The following is a 14,256-nucleotide window of genomic DNA, read 5'->3' as shown; positions in this document are numbered from 1 at the left end:
CACACATCGATTGAAGATATCAGTGGCAAATGATGGATTATTATACTCTGAAGATCTATTAAAATATTTTCATAATCTGTTTACAGGTTAGATTTCCTAGGGCTTTCAAATTGAACTAACTGGTCAGTAAGCTTGCTTAGTTGCTCAGTCGTGCCCGACTCTTTGTGACCTCATGGATTACAACCTGCCAGGCTCCTCTGTCCATGGGGATTCTTCAGGCAAAAATACTGGAGTTGGTTGCCATGCCTTCCTCCAGGGGATCTTCCCAACCCAGGGACTGAATCTAGGTCTTTTGCATTGTAGGCAGATTCTTTACTATTTGAGCCACCAGGGAAGCCTGGTCAGTAAACATACTACCGTATTAAAAGAAAGTATTGGTAATACATGTTTGTAAAATGATTGGGGTTGAATGTTAATCAATTTTTTGAAACTGACTTTCATGATCTTATCAAAATTACTAAACAATAATTCTGAGGCATCATGAATAAAGAGCTATATTTATTTTCCAGGTCTCCCAAAACAAAATACCACAGATTGAATGCCTTCAACAATAGAAATCTATTTTCTAAAGAGTCCCAGAGGCTTAAAGTCCAAGATCAAGGAATTGGCAGGTTTGGTTTCTGCTGAAGCCTCACCTCCTGGCTTACAGATGGCTGTCTTCTTGCTATGTTCTCACATAGCTTTCCTCTGCCTTCATGCATACCTGATGTCTCCTTCTCTTATTGTAAGGACACAAGTCTTATTGAATTAAGGTCTAATTTTGACTTCATTTAACTCTAATTATCTTAAAGGTTCTATCTCCAAATATGGCCACATTGTGAGGTGGCTTCAACGTAGGATATTTAGGTGAAAATTACATTCACAACTACATATTAATGTGAATGTGGAATCAGCTCAGTTCAGTTGCTCAGTTGTGTCCAACTCTTTGTGACTCCATAGACTGCAGCAACCAGGCTTCCCTGTCCATCACCAAATCCCGGAGCTTACTCTAACTCATGTCCATTGAGTTGGTGATGCCATCCATCCTCTGTCATCCGCTTCTCCTCCCATCTTCAATCTTTCCCAGCAGCAGGGTCTTTTCCAATGAGTCAGTTCTTTGCATCAGGTGGCCAAAGTATTGGAGTTTCCGCTTCAACATCAGTCCTTCCAATGAACACTCAGCACTGATCTCCTTTAGAATGGACTGGTTGGATCTCCTTGCTGTCCATGGGACTTTCAAGAGTCTTCTTCAACACCACAGTTCAAAAGCATCAATTCTTCGGTGCTCAGGTTTCTTTATAGTCCAATTCTCACATCCGTACGTCTCTACTGGAAAAAACAATAGCTTTGACTACATGGACTTTTGTTGGCAAAGTAATGTCTCTGCTTTTTAAGATGCTGTCTAGGCTAGTCATAGCTTTTCTTTCAAGGAGCAAGCATCTTTTAATTGTATGGCTTCAGTCACCATCTGCAGTGACTTTGGAGTCCCCCAAAATAAAGTCTCTCACTATTTCCATTATTTCCCTATCTATATGCCATGAAGTGATGAGATCAGATGCCATGATTGTAGTTTTCTGAATATCGAGTTTTAAGCCAACTTTTTCACTCTCCTCTTTCACTTTCATCAAGAGGCTCTTTAGTTCTTCTTCACTTTCTGCCATAAGGGTGGTGTCATCTGCATATCTGAGGATACTGATATTTCTCCCGGCAATCTTGATTCCAACTTGGGCTTCCTCCAGCCCAGCGTTTCACATGATGTACTCTGCATATAAGTTAAATAGCAGGGTGACAATATACAGCCTTGATGTACTCCCTTCCCAATTTGGGACCAGTCTGATGTTCCATGTCCAGTTCTAACTGCGGCTTCTTGATCTGTATGCAGATTTCTCAGCAGGTAGGTCAGGTGGTCTGCTATTCCCATCTCTTTAAGCATGTTCCACAGTTTGTGTGATCCACACAGCCAAAAGCTTTGGCATAGTCAATAAAGTAGAAATACATGTTTTTCCTGAACTCTATTGCTTTCTCGATGATCCAACGGATGTTGGCAATTTGATCTCTTATTCCTCTGCCTTTTCTAAATCCAGCTTGAACATCTGGAATTTCATAGTTCACGTACTGTTGAAGCCTGGCTTGGAGAATTTGAGCATTAATTTGCTAGTGTGTGAAATGAGTAGAATTGTGTGGTAGTTTGAACATTCTTTGGGATTGGAATAAAATCTGACCTTTTCCAGACCTGTAGCCATTGCTGAGTTTTCCAAATTTGCTGGCATGTTGGATGCAATACTTTTAGGATTTGAAATAGCCCAACTGGAATTCCATCACCTCCACTAGCTTTGTTCGTAGTGATGCTTCCCAAGGCCCACTTGACTTAACACTCCAGGACATCTGGCTCTAGGTGAGTGATCACACCATCGTGGTTATCTGGGTCATGAAGATCTTTTTTGTATAGTTCTTCTGTGTATTCTTGCCACCTCTTTTTAATATATTCTGCTTATGTTAGGTCCATACCATATCTGTCCTTTATTGAGCTCTTTGCATCAAATGTTCCCTTGGTATCTCTAATTTTCTTGAAGAGATTTCTTGTTTTTCCTATTCTGTTGTTTTCCTCTATTTCTTTGCATTGATCGCTGAGGAAGGTTTCCGTATCTCTCCTTTCTATTCTTTGGAACTCTACATTCAGATGGGTCTATCATTCCTTTTCTCCTTTGCCTTGAGCTTTTCTTCCTTTATCAGCTATTTTTAAGGCCTCCTCAGACTTGGGAGTCCTTGGACTGCAAGGAGATCCAACTAGTCCATCCTAAAGGAAAGCAATTCTGAATATTCTTTGGAAGGGCTGATTTTAAAGCTGAAACTCCAATACTTTGGCCACCTGATGTGAAGAACTGACTCATTTGAAAAGACCCTGATGCTGGGGAAGATTGAATGAGGGAAGAGAAGGGGACAACAGATCATGAGATGGTTGGATGGCATCACCGACTCAATGGATATGAGTTTGAGTAAACTCCAGGAATTGGTGATGGACAGGGAGGCCTGGTATGCCGCAGTCCATGGGGTCGCAAAGAGTAGGACAGGACTGAACGAATGAACTGAACAGACAACCATTTTGCCTTTTTGCATTTGTTTTTCTTGGGGATGGTCTTGATCACTGCCTCCTGTACAGTGCCACAAACCTCTGTCCATAGTTCTTCAGGCATTCTGTCTATTGGATCTAATTCCTTGAATCTATTTGTCACCTCCACTGTTTAATGGTAAGGGATTTGATTTAAGTCATACCTGAATTGTCTAGTGGTTTTTCCTACTTTGGAATCTGGAAGAGATTATATTTTCATTTTTTTTCCATTGGATTTGTAGGGGAGATATACAAGAACCTCACATTTACAGTGTTACCATGTGTTATGTGCTGAATTTTGTCCCCCTACGCAAATTTGTATGTTGAAGGCTTACTTCCCAATACCTCAAAACACAACTGTGTTTTGTTTCCAACTTAACTGGAAATAAGGCTTGAAAGAGCTGGTGAAGTTAAAATAAGGTCATTAGAGTGGCTCCTCACCCAATCCGATTCATGTCCTTATGTTGTTACTCATTCACTAAGTTGTGTCCCCTTCTTTGTGGCCGCATGAACTACAGCACACTAGGGTTCCCTGTCCTTCAGTATCTCCCAGTATCTCAAACTCATGTCCATTGCATTGATGATGCTATCTAACCATCTCATCCTCTGTCGTCCCCTTCTCCTCCTGCCCTCCGTCTTTCCCAGCATCAGGGTCTTTTCCAGTAAGTCAGCTCTTTGCATCAGGTGGTCAAAGTATTGGAGTTTCAGCTTCAGAATCAATCCTTTCAATGAATATTCAGTGTTGATTTCCTTTAGGATTAACTGGTTTCATCCTGCTGTCCAAGGGACTCTGAAGAATCTTCTGTGACACCACAATTCAAAAACATTCATTTTTTGTTGCTCAGCCTTCTTTATGGTCCAACTCTCACATCTTTACATGACTACTGGAAAAACCATAACTTTGACTATGTAGACTTGTCAGTCAAGTTGATGCATCGGCTTTTTAACATGCTTTCTTTTTCCAAGGAGCAAGTGTCTTTTAATCTGGTGGCTGGAGTCACCCTCTGCAGTGATTTTGGAGCCCAAGAAAATAAAATCTGTCACTGTTTCCACTTTTTCCCCATCTATTTGCCATTAAGGATGGGACTAAATGCCACGATCTTAGTTTTTTGAATGTTAAGCTTTAAGCCAGCTTATATGAGGAGGTGACCTTACCAGAGGAAGAAATCAGACACACAAAGAGACACCAGGAGTGTATGTGCAGAAAACCATGCGAAGAGACACCAAGAGGTCTGCCATTTGCTGGCCAAAGAGAGACGCCTCAAAGGAAACCAAGCCTGCTGCTGTCAGTTCACTCACGGACTTCCAGCCTCCAGAACTGTGAGAAACAAATTTCTCTTGTTGGAGCCACCAGGTCTGCGGTATTTTATTATGAAACCCATAGTAAACTAATATACACTGATTATGTCGACAGGTAATAAGGGTCGGTCAGGACACTTTAATGAACATCATACAGCTTTTGTCTTATTTCATACTCCGTGAGCCAAACTTAAATGCATCTCTCTTAAAGTATATGAAGAAAAATTCCTAAATACAAGACCAAATACCATTGAATACCCTTAACATAAATTGTTACATCCCAGACACAGGCAGAAGAACAAACTGCTCAGAAAGCAAATCCAAACATTGCTTTCCCCCCTATAAATCCTATAAAGTTTGAAATTGTCATTAACTGAGAACTAGGGAGTTTCAGTGGGTGTGTGCGTGTGCTCAGACGTGTCTGACTCTTTGCGATTCCATGGACTTCGGCCCGCTTGGCTCCTCTGTTCATGGGATTTTACTGGCATGAATACTGCAGTAGGTTACCATTTTCTACTCCAGGTAATCTTCCTGATCCAGAGATCGAACCCACATCTGCACCTTCTGCATTGCAGGCGGATGCTTTACTGCTGAGCCACTGGGTAACATATTTTAAATATTCATTAAAGTAGGACTGTGATTGCAATTAATGAAAGAGTAGAATGCTTCTGATGTTCAAAAATAAGCCTTACCTTTGTTTTGGGTTCTAGAATTTTTACTCCATAAATTGAGATTTGCAACTCAACTTTGGGAATTTTCTGGCCTTCAGATTTCTTGATATGTCTTGCAAACTACAAATGAAAATTTATTCACAAAACTGTAATTTTGTCTATGGAAAATGAACACAAACATATATTTAGAGTTTACATTCAATGCTGAAATTTCATTAAATAAATTATTGCCTATTGCCCATTATATTTTTATAAACCCCACACAGCCACCAAATATTTAGAAATCACAGTGATCTACCATTGCTATCAATAAAATCAGGCTGATTCTCAATAACTTAAAAAAATTTAATATACTACTTTCATGATATTTCAAAAATCATATTCATATCAAACAGAAAATGAAAACTCTTTGTGTGAAAATAAGCAGAGAGATCTTTTTCTGTGGATCTTTTGTTTTTAATGACTTTAGGAAACTTGCAGTCCAGAGCACTAGATCTTTGCAATTCCAGATACTTACTACCAAACAATGTTTGGTATACTGTCCTACCTAATGAAATCAATGAATGAAAAGAGACAGATTACCATATTGAAACTGAAATAATTATCCCAGCTAAAATACTCAGAACTAGACTCATTCTAGAGATATTTAAATGTACTGATTTTATCTGGCAGTGCTACTCTCCCGACTTTCCTTCTCTCTTCCTTCCCCTACCTCTACCTTTCTTTTCAAGAAACAGAAAAAAAATATTGAAAAAAATTGTATTTATTAACCCCTCTTACAGGGCTTCAAAAAGTTATTTCCTAGTATAACATACATATATATATATATAAAGAATATGGATATATATATTTATATATATATTTAGAATATGGATATATATATATATTTAGAATATGGATATATATATTTTTTTCTTAGAATATGGATCACCCTAACTTGATTCAAAATAGATTATCTGTAAGGCAACATGGAGTTTTGGTCATCTTTTGTGTGTCATATTTATTTACATTGTGTATTTCTTTCTAATTTAGGACAGATGTAAATGGATGTGGTATACTTCAGTCCCAGAACAGAGAGTGGTTAAAGGCCTCTTTCTCTTTTCATGGCTTTACACTGCCATGGAGAATAATATAATTAATGCATATAAGGATGCCTTGAAGTGTCTGCCTTGATATCCAGGGCAGGGTGGGTGGCTGGAGGAGTTCCATTTGTTTTATTTCATTTTGGATGGTATAATTTTTTAGTTTGCTCTCTGTCCTATCCTATAAATATAGGCAGTTTTTTCCCTCAGTATTAAGCAGGCTTACATTCTGCACATAAATGTGACTAGTTCGTGCCAGAGATTTTTTTCTTTTTTGTCTTTAAGAAACATTTTTCTTCAGTGCAAACCTTTACAAATTATCCCAGTTCTCTCCCAAAGAAAGTGGATTAATTTGTTTCTTTTCCCTTCATAACCTTCTTCCTGTATTGCTATAATCAAAACAATTTGGGGGTTTTCACATATGGAGGCTGACAACATAAATCAGCTGCTTTAATGCATCTGAACAAAGCCAGCCAATTGCTGGCCACAGAAGCAGTCTAAACTGGCTTCCTGGGTGCTGCTCTTTTCCAGGAACAGACAATGACCAATAGCTCTTGAAGCCTTTTCCACATGGGGACACAACCGTTCCTCTGACGTCTTTTAGTTTCCAAACGCCCATTACAAAACAACCACTAACATTAAACTTATCTCATGTCTTTTTTTGTCAGGAAGAAAAGAAAGGAAGAAAGAAGGGGAAATTTGAACAAAGGGAAGAAGCAGGTGCTACAAGTCGAGAAAATAAAGAGGGGAGCAAGGTGGGAGGGAGAGGGAAACAAGAGAACAAGACAGAAAACAGAAAAACAAGCATAAAATATCTGATCTATGGCTTACGAAACCTTTCCCTTTGCTTCATATCAAGAAGTGCTTGTGCTCAAAGAAGATTCAGAGATCATCCAATCTGATCTGCCCATTTCAAAGATGAGAAAACAAGTCTCAGGAGAGTTACTTTGGTCATAAAATAGGTCTGCAGCAATCAGCCTTAACTGTTTCACAGACCTCGAAAAACATTTAAGCTGAAGAATATATTTGTTCAATCTGTATTTTAAACAGTTTAATATTCTCATTCCTGCTTGTATTTTTAAAAAATAACCTTATCCTATAGCTTTCATGATCCCTCTAAGTCTTTCCCTACTTGCAGATCTCTGAATTGCATTCTGAAATACTTGTAATTTATATTTTGAAATATATTCATGCTTATATTGTATTTTTTTCTCGCCCTACCTACTACTTGAATTCTAATGCTAAAAAAGCCTTTTTGAAGTTTTTTTTCCCCTCATATTTGTTTCAGTGAATATATTTTTTGGTAATCTAGATAGAGTGATCTACTAGTAAAACTTGAATATAATAATCGAATAAAAATCTTCAAAAGGAGTAAAGCCTAAGAATTCTGGAGGCTATACAATAAACAAACAAACAAAAAAAAAGCTTTTATCATCACAAAATGATGAAGTATTACTAGAAGTACTGTATAAAGTACTACATTAAATGTATGCTACTGGCAAATAGACAGCTAAAAAATTTAAGGAGAATACTACTGAGTTTCAATATCCTCATAACAATTTCTATTCATTTCTCAAAGGACTTAAAAAAGTGAAATCTATCTATATTGTTAATGTAATACACATCATTAAGCAATTAAAATTAATGAATTAATTCTAATCCTCTTTGTGGTTCTTATAAATTGTGGATTTAATTAAAATTTTTATAATCTCACAGGGAAATCAGTTATGTGTGTATGTTTTAACAATTAAAATAAGCTCTAATCATTTCATTAATTAAAGAACTGGTTATAAAAACAAAAACCATTGGCAGTAGGCTACACAGAGAGTGGAGAAACTGGTGGGCCTAGATTTAACAGAACTTTTTATTAATTTCCAAGTCCACATGCCTTCATGTAATTTTAAGCTAGCTCTGCTTGGGTGAGGGGGTCTGTCCTCTAAAACTGGGGTCCAGGAATGCTGCTCCCTGGTTATCTCCTAAAGAATCCAAGAAGTTTTGGCCTTGCATACCAAAATTCACCCACATGTAAATATCACAGATTGTTTATGAAACCTCTGACATTGTTTATGAGCCTGCTGACATCTGCAGTAGTTGTATTAAAAATAAATAAATCACTATTAAAAATAAAATTCCTAAAAGTAACTTTGATACTAAAAATAAGAAGTTGAAAGGGTTTTTTAATTATTACTCTTTGAAAATTTTGGCATTTCTTAAATCATAGACTAAAACATGATTAACATTTGGAAATTGTTGAATGTGATCAAGAAATAGAAAACATGTTGTTTTGTCATATATAGAACTTTTGAAAGTAAACACATAAAAATTATGATATTGAACAAAACTTTATAAATTGTAAATTCTCCATAAAACAACAGAAAAATAGTACCGAATAAAATAAAGTTTTAAAATTTTTCCTGAGAAATAATTAGGCATAAATAATCATGGAAACATGAAAAATTATTGAAAATCATGGAAGTTTTCTATCATCTTGTGTTAGCCTTAAATTTTGAATATTTCTTTAATGTCAGAAGCTAATAGATTAATATTGCAAGCATCTGAAAAATTATCAAGTTTAAATAAAATGTTACCTTGTGGGAAAAATAAAATCAAATACTGAAATATAGTGGATAAGAAAGTACACAGAATACATATGTTTATGAAAAATAAGCAGTAAATTAAAATTAGATATGTGTACCCAAACCCAGTTAATAAGCAAATTGTTCCTTTTTTTTTTTAAGTAGAACCATAGCACCATCTTCTGGCTATCTTTACATGACGACAGAATTAAAGAGAAGCTGGTGTCTAAGTTCTTAATTGTAAATACTCTTATACACTTTGAGTTGTAGCATCTGACCTTTGACACAAATAAACAAAAAAATTAAGACAGAAGTGAATAAGCAACATTTTTTATTATTTTAATTATTTCACAAATCATTACCTTTATATATATATTTCCCTGACCTACAAACATTTTGCAATCAACAGATTCTGAAAGTCACTTAAAAGAGAAAAGCAACTGAGTATACATTATTTAAACTACATTGCATGATTTTTATCTTATTGTAAATCACATTCCTTTATTAACAGAGTACATTTCCAAACATGAAACTACATAAGAACTAAATACAAAGTTTCACAAAAACACATAAAAACTAGCCTTTTTTAGAAGACATTTCATATAATTGAATACTTTGGGGTTTGGATTTGGGTTCATTTATAAAGGACCTCCTGGGTAAAAAGAAACATTAAGTGTAAATATCATTATTCTTTTATAAACATTCTGATTATAGTGAAGTCAGACTCATGTCCAAAGTGTGTAACATTTTGAACATTTAGATGGAATCTTATTCTAAATGTTGTCCATAAATGGTGAGACCTTTTAAATCCTGTTTTAGGGCTTAAAAATATTTGCCAAACAAGCACAAGTACATTTATGTCTAGTGAAGGTCACTCAGTTATGTCCAACTCTTTGCGATCCCATGGACTATACAGTCCATGGAATTCTCTAGGCCAGAATACTGGAGTGGGTATCCTTTCCCTTCTCCAGGTGATCTTCCTAACCCAGGGATTAAAACCAGGTCTCCCACATTGCAGGCAGATTATTTACCAGCTGCGCCACAAGGGAAGTCTAATTTTTTTTTTGGTCTAATGAATTGTTTAAAAGTAATGATTGGCTTGTCCCATTTTTTTTCCAAATGGGAGTGATATCACCTTGGAACCTTTCAGTATATTTCTTTAAAACCAGGAAAAATATAAAATATTTTAAAAATATAAAAATTATGTGAAATAAATGGATAAAAATTATCTACTTTTATTTCTTTACCCAGAAAACAAGCCAACTCACTTCAATTTTTTTTCTCAATTTAAACACTCAGTAAATTCCACCCGATATGACATTCTCAAAGCAAAGTAATACATTTTAATGTCTGTGGCTTTGCCTGGTGCAGAGGCCTACCCATCCTACAGAATAATTGGATAATCTCAAAACTAAATAAAGTTAGAGGTGGGTTGTTTCTCAAAAAGATTCTGAGAACAACCAGTGAGAATAACAATAATGTGTGTTAACAAAATAGTGTTCTGTTAAAATTTTCTTAATGTGATAAACATGAGAATTCTGTTGAAGGAGTCTCTTTTTTTGCTGTTGAGTATAAAAAATTACACCTTAAGAAACCGTGAAGACTGTGCCACATTCAGAAAAATAATTGTGTCTACATAGTTATCGTTAAACACGTTTCCTTGATCTAGTGGTATTCATTCAACAGCACATTTTTACTAAGACTTCTCTGCCACAGAGCTATTCACGCTTTGAATTTCCATCAATCTACTGATGACCGAAGGAAAGTTCAGTACATGAGACACTTGCTTCGAGGGCTTGCTTACCTTGAGTTTCCTTACAGCATCTCTCACAACTTCTGTTCCTTTGGGCTGCTCTACTTCTGTGCTGCCGAGAAACTGAAAATGTTCACTGTGAGACAGGCTTTACTACATTATATGTCATTGAATCTTTTTGAGATAGATCATGGGGTAACAGAATGACATGGTGGTAATTCAAATCCAAATCCAACACAGAGGAGTTACTAATTTATATTATTTTACATGATATGAAAATATTAACACATTACTTAGTCACATACAATTCTATTATTCTAAGACTTCTTAAACTTATACTTTTCCTAAATAATTTGCTTGCAGATTCTTAAAGGAAAGACAATTAAAGCTATTTTGTTGGGCTCAAAGGAATTTGATCTCAAATTTAAAACATGTGAACAATTAAAAAATTGTTATCTGAAAATTTAAAGTATATACATTTTTTATATTGTCAAAAATATATCTTAAAAATTTAATGTTGTTTAATGCACTTTATAATGTAAATAAACATTTTTTTTTGTTTTCCAATTAGCATATAAAATTTAAAAACACACATTTTTAATACCTAATATATAATATTCATCAAAACCATAAAGTACATTAAAAAATATATATATGGTCTAGAATTTTAAAGCATCCCTAGAGGTTTTTAGTTAAAACCTAACCTATCCTCCCCAAAAGAAAAAAGTTTTATAATAATTACCACATTGTAATAAAATATCTATCCTGGAGCAATACAATACCTCCTAAACAGAAGACCAATATCGTGAAACATTCAAGAAAAAATAGAATTGACATGTGGGTATTTTATTCTACAGAATATTTTTAAATAACAAATAATCATTACATTCATTAGACATATATAATTTTCCAAAGACTTCTTCTCTTGTCACATACTACCAATCATAACACCAAAGTGAGATATGGATTCATCAGTTCTTAAATAAGCAGACATATGCATGGGTACGTATATGTGTATGTGTGGGTGCTAAGTCATTCCAGGCATGTCCAACTCTCTGCAACTCCATGGGCTGTAGCCTGCCAGGCTCCTCTCTCCATGGGGATTCTCCAGGCAAGAATACTGGAGTGGGTTACCATGCCCTTCTTCAGTATGTGTATATACTTTACATCAAATAATTAAGTAGAATCTTTTTCATGTGTTAACTCACAGAATGGAAGGGAACAAAATAGCAATATCATAGTGTGTTTTAAAATCACATGTGATTCCTTCTTTCATTCTTGAAAAAATAACAATAACTACAGAAATTAGACTTTTGTTTTTTAAACTGGGCTCTATGTATTACCTTCGTGAGAATTACATAGGAAGCAGGTTAAAATGTAACAATGCAGATTCTTTGGTCTAATAAGGGTAGGCCTAGGGAATTATATTTCTAAAACCATTACAGGTGATTTCTTGTACTAAAAATCTAAGGAATAGACTTAGAAAATAGTAACACATCAGGAGAATAGTGGAAGGTTGACAGAAAAGCTGAGATGAAAATACAGGAGATAACCGCTGATCCCCATTCCGATGAGCTCATGGAAAGAAAGTGAAGCTTAGAAGCATTAAGGCAAAAACGTTTCAGTTTTCAGATTCTATAAGATACAACAGTTTCTTTTCCTAATATGTTTAAACTATGTCAGAAAACTGCTACTAGGTCTAGATGTAATATCATTAGGCACTATGTGCCCCAAAGTGATCTCAAGTTGGTTGACTGGACCTGCAAAAAAACCAAAATAAGTGAAGAAATTCTCAGCTAAAAAGGAATTGAAAAGTTGCTCACTAAGATATGCAAGACAACCAAACTGATTCCTGACACCAATGGACCCATTACATTTTCTTCTGTTTCAGGTCAGTGTACTCAACTTTGTCTGTATGATATAATTACATGGGAGCTTTCAACAGACCAGTGCCTGGGACTCTGATTTAATTAGCTGGGGGCGGAGTTAGGGCATCTGTGTATGTTAAAGCTCCCCAGGTGATTTTAATGTGCCACCAGATTTGAAAAGCACTGGTTTAGGTCATCCAGAAAGGATAAAGGGTCTAAGTGACAGGAGGGGAGCTAACACAATAGAAGTTGTTTATTTCTGAGAAATCTATGGTGTAAACTGTTCTCAACATCTCTGTATTTATCATGTCACTGAGAGATTCCCCAATAAGGGTTGGTCCAGCGTTAGCAGAACTGGGAGGTGAAAGCAAACTCTTTATAGATAAGTGATTATTGAACTACAAGAAGTGTCTGATGTGTTGATCACAGACTGTACGAGTTACTGGAAATATTTATGGAAAAATATTCCTTACTTTGGCAGCAATGTCATGAGTCATAAGGGTAATATGTAAATAGGTCCATATGGGAAAATGATGGAAGAACTCCAAGTACATGCTAGATGAATCAACCTCTTGTGGTGCTCCAGGAGCCTTTTAATGTTTCTTTCACATTGGCTTTAATTAAGTCATCTGAGTAATGAAACAGGGAGAAGCCTTCAAAGACTGTGGGAACTAAAAAGACACCTGATATGGAACTTGCCACTTAACCCTTTTCTTCTGTGTAATGCTGGATGCACTGAATGGGAACAATTTTAAAACTGAAAAGCAGATTATTCCTCATAATAGTTTTAAAAAGTCATAATGTTTCCTCTGATTCAAGTTTGTATTTGTATGCATTCCATGTCTATATAAAATATTTACAAGACTATTGAATGTGATTCAGCATGCTGGAATAAACCCTAGGGTTAGAATTTGAAAATGTTAGAAAAGTCACAATTCTTGAAAAATAAGAATAGTTTTGTTCTTTTTTCCTTACAAAATTGCTCTGAAGACCAATTGCAATGAGATGAGAGGAAAAAAAAAAACACCTTGTAAACTGCAAAATGCATTATATTTATGAGGGATGGCCATTTATTAATTTACTGATTCTTTGGAGATGAAACTAGAATTTAGTGGATATTGGTGCCTGCTCAGCTTTCCTTGGATCCTCTTTATCAGCGCTGGGATCCATCCTCCAGCTTCCCCATGCTTTGTTGGTAAGGGCTCACACCAAGACTTTCAGAGGATTCCCTTTGGTCAATGAGGTTACTTTGCCAGTACTGAGAGCTATAAATTCCTGGGAGTTTTCTGCTATCACAATTCTTTAACCAATGACAGGTGCAGAAGTACAGAGGGCTGGCCTCTTTGCTGGGAAGTGGGGCAAACTCTAAGGTGTAACATCGTGATGCAGAGCTTTCCTCAGAATCAGGCTGCAGCTGGGGATTCACTTGATTTCTTCCCCTCATCTGTCTGCCTTCCCATGTCCTTACTGGTTGTTCCTGGGAACACTTCCTTAAAAATCTGCTAAGTTTGTTAACAATCTGGTGCTGCTGCTAAGTCACTTCAGTCGTGTCCGACTCTGTGCGACCCCATAGACGGCAGCCCACCAGACTCCCCCGTCGCTGGGATTCTCCAGGCAAGAATACTGGAGTGGGTTTCCATTTCCTTCTCCAATGCATGAAAGTGAAAAGTTAAAGTGAAGTTGCTCAATTGTGTCCGACCATCAGCAACCCCATGGACTGCAGCCTTCCAGCCTCCTCCGTCCATGGGGTTTTCCAGGCAAGAGTACTGGAGTGGGGTGCCATTGCCTTCTCCGCCTTAACAATCTGCTGCTGCTAAGTCACTTCAGTCGTGTCCAACTCTGTGTGACCCCATAGACGGAAGCCCACCAGGCTCCCCCGTCCCTGGGATTCTCCAGGCAAGAACACTGCAGTGGGTTGC

At 36.4% G+C, this 14,256-nt stretch overlaps 1 protein-coding gene across 4 annotated transcripts in view; it reads right to left on the bottom strand.

Annotated features, from left to right (window-relative positions):
- The window catches only part of GULP1 (GULP PTB domain containing engulfment adaptor 1), a 342,256-nt gene that overhangs the window by 53,119 nt on the left and 274,881 nt on the right, over nucleotides 1-14,256 (bottom strand). For all 4 annotated transcript variants that reach the window (XM_088830780.1, XM_055396912.2, XM_055396908.2 and 1 more), the window contains exons 5-6: nucleotides 10,521-10,592; nucleotides 5,080-5,178 (exon numbers count right to left, since the gene is read on the bottom strand). In XM_088830780.1, the coding sequence (XP_088686906.1) occupies nucleotides 5,080-5,178; nucleotides 10,521-10,592 (171 nt within the window). The remainder of the gene's footprint in view (nucleotides 1-5,079; nucleotides 5,179-10,520; nucleotides 10,593-14,256) is intronic.

The sequence above is a fragment of the Moschus berezovskii genome, chromosome 2, assembly GCF_049115385.1.
Source record: "Moschus berezovskii isolate FMDL1 chromosome 2, NW_MosBer_1.0, whole genome shotgun sequence".
NCBI lineage: Eukaryota > Metazoa > Chordata > Mammalia > Artiodactyla > Moschidae > Moschus > Moschus berezovskii.
The sequence above is the reverse complement of the archived record's forward strand: the minus strand, read 5'-3'. Positions and strand labels throughout refer to the sequence as shown.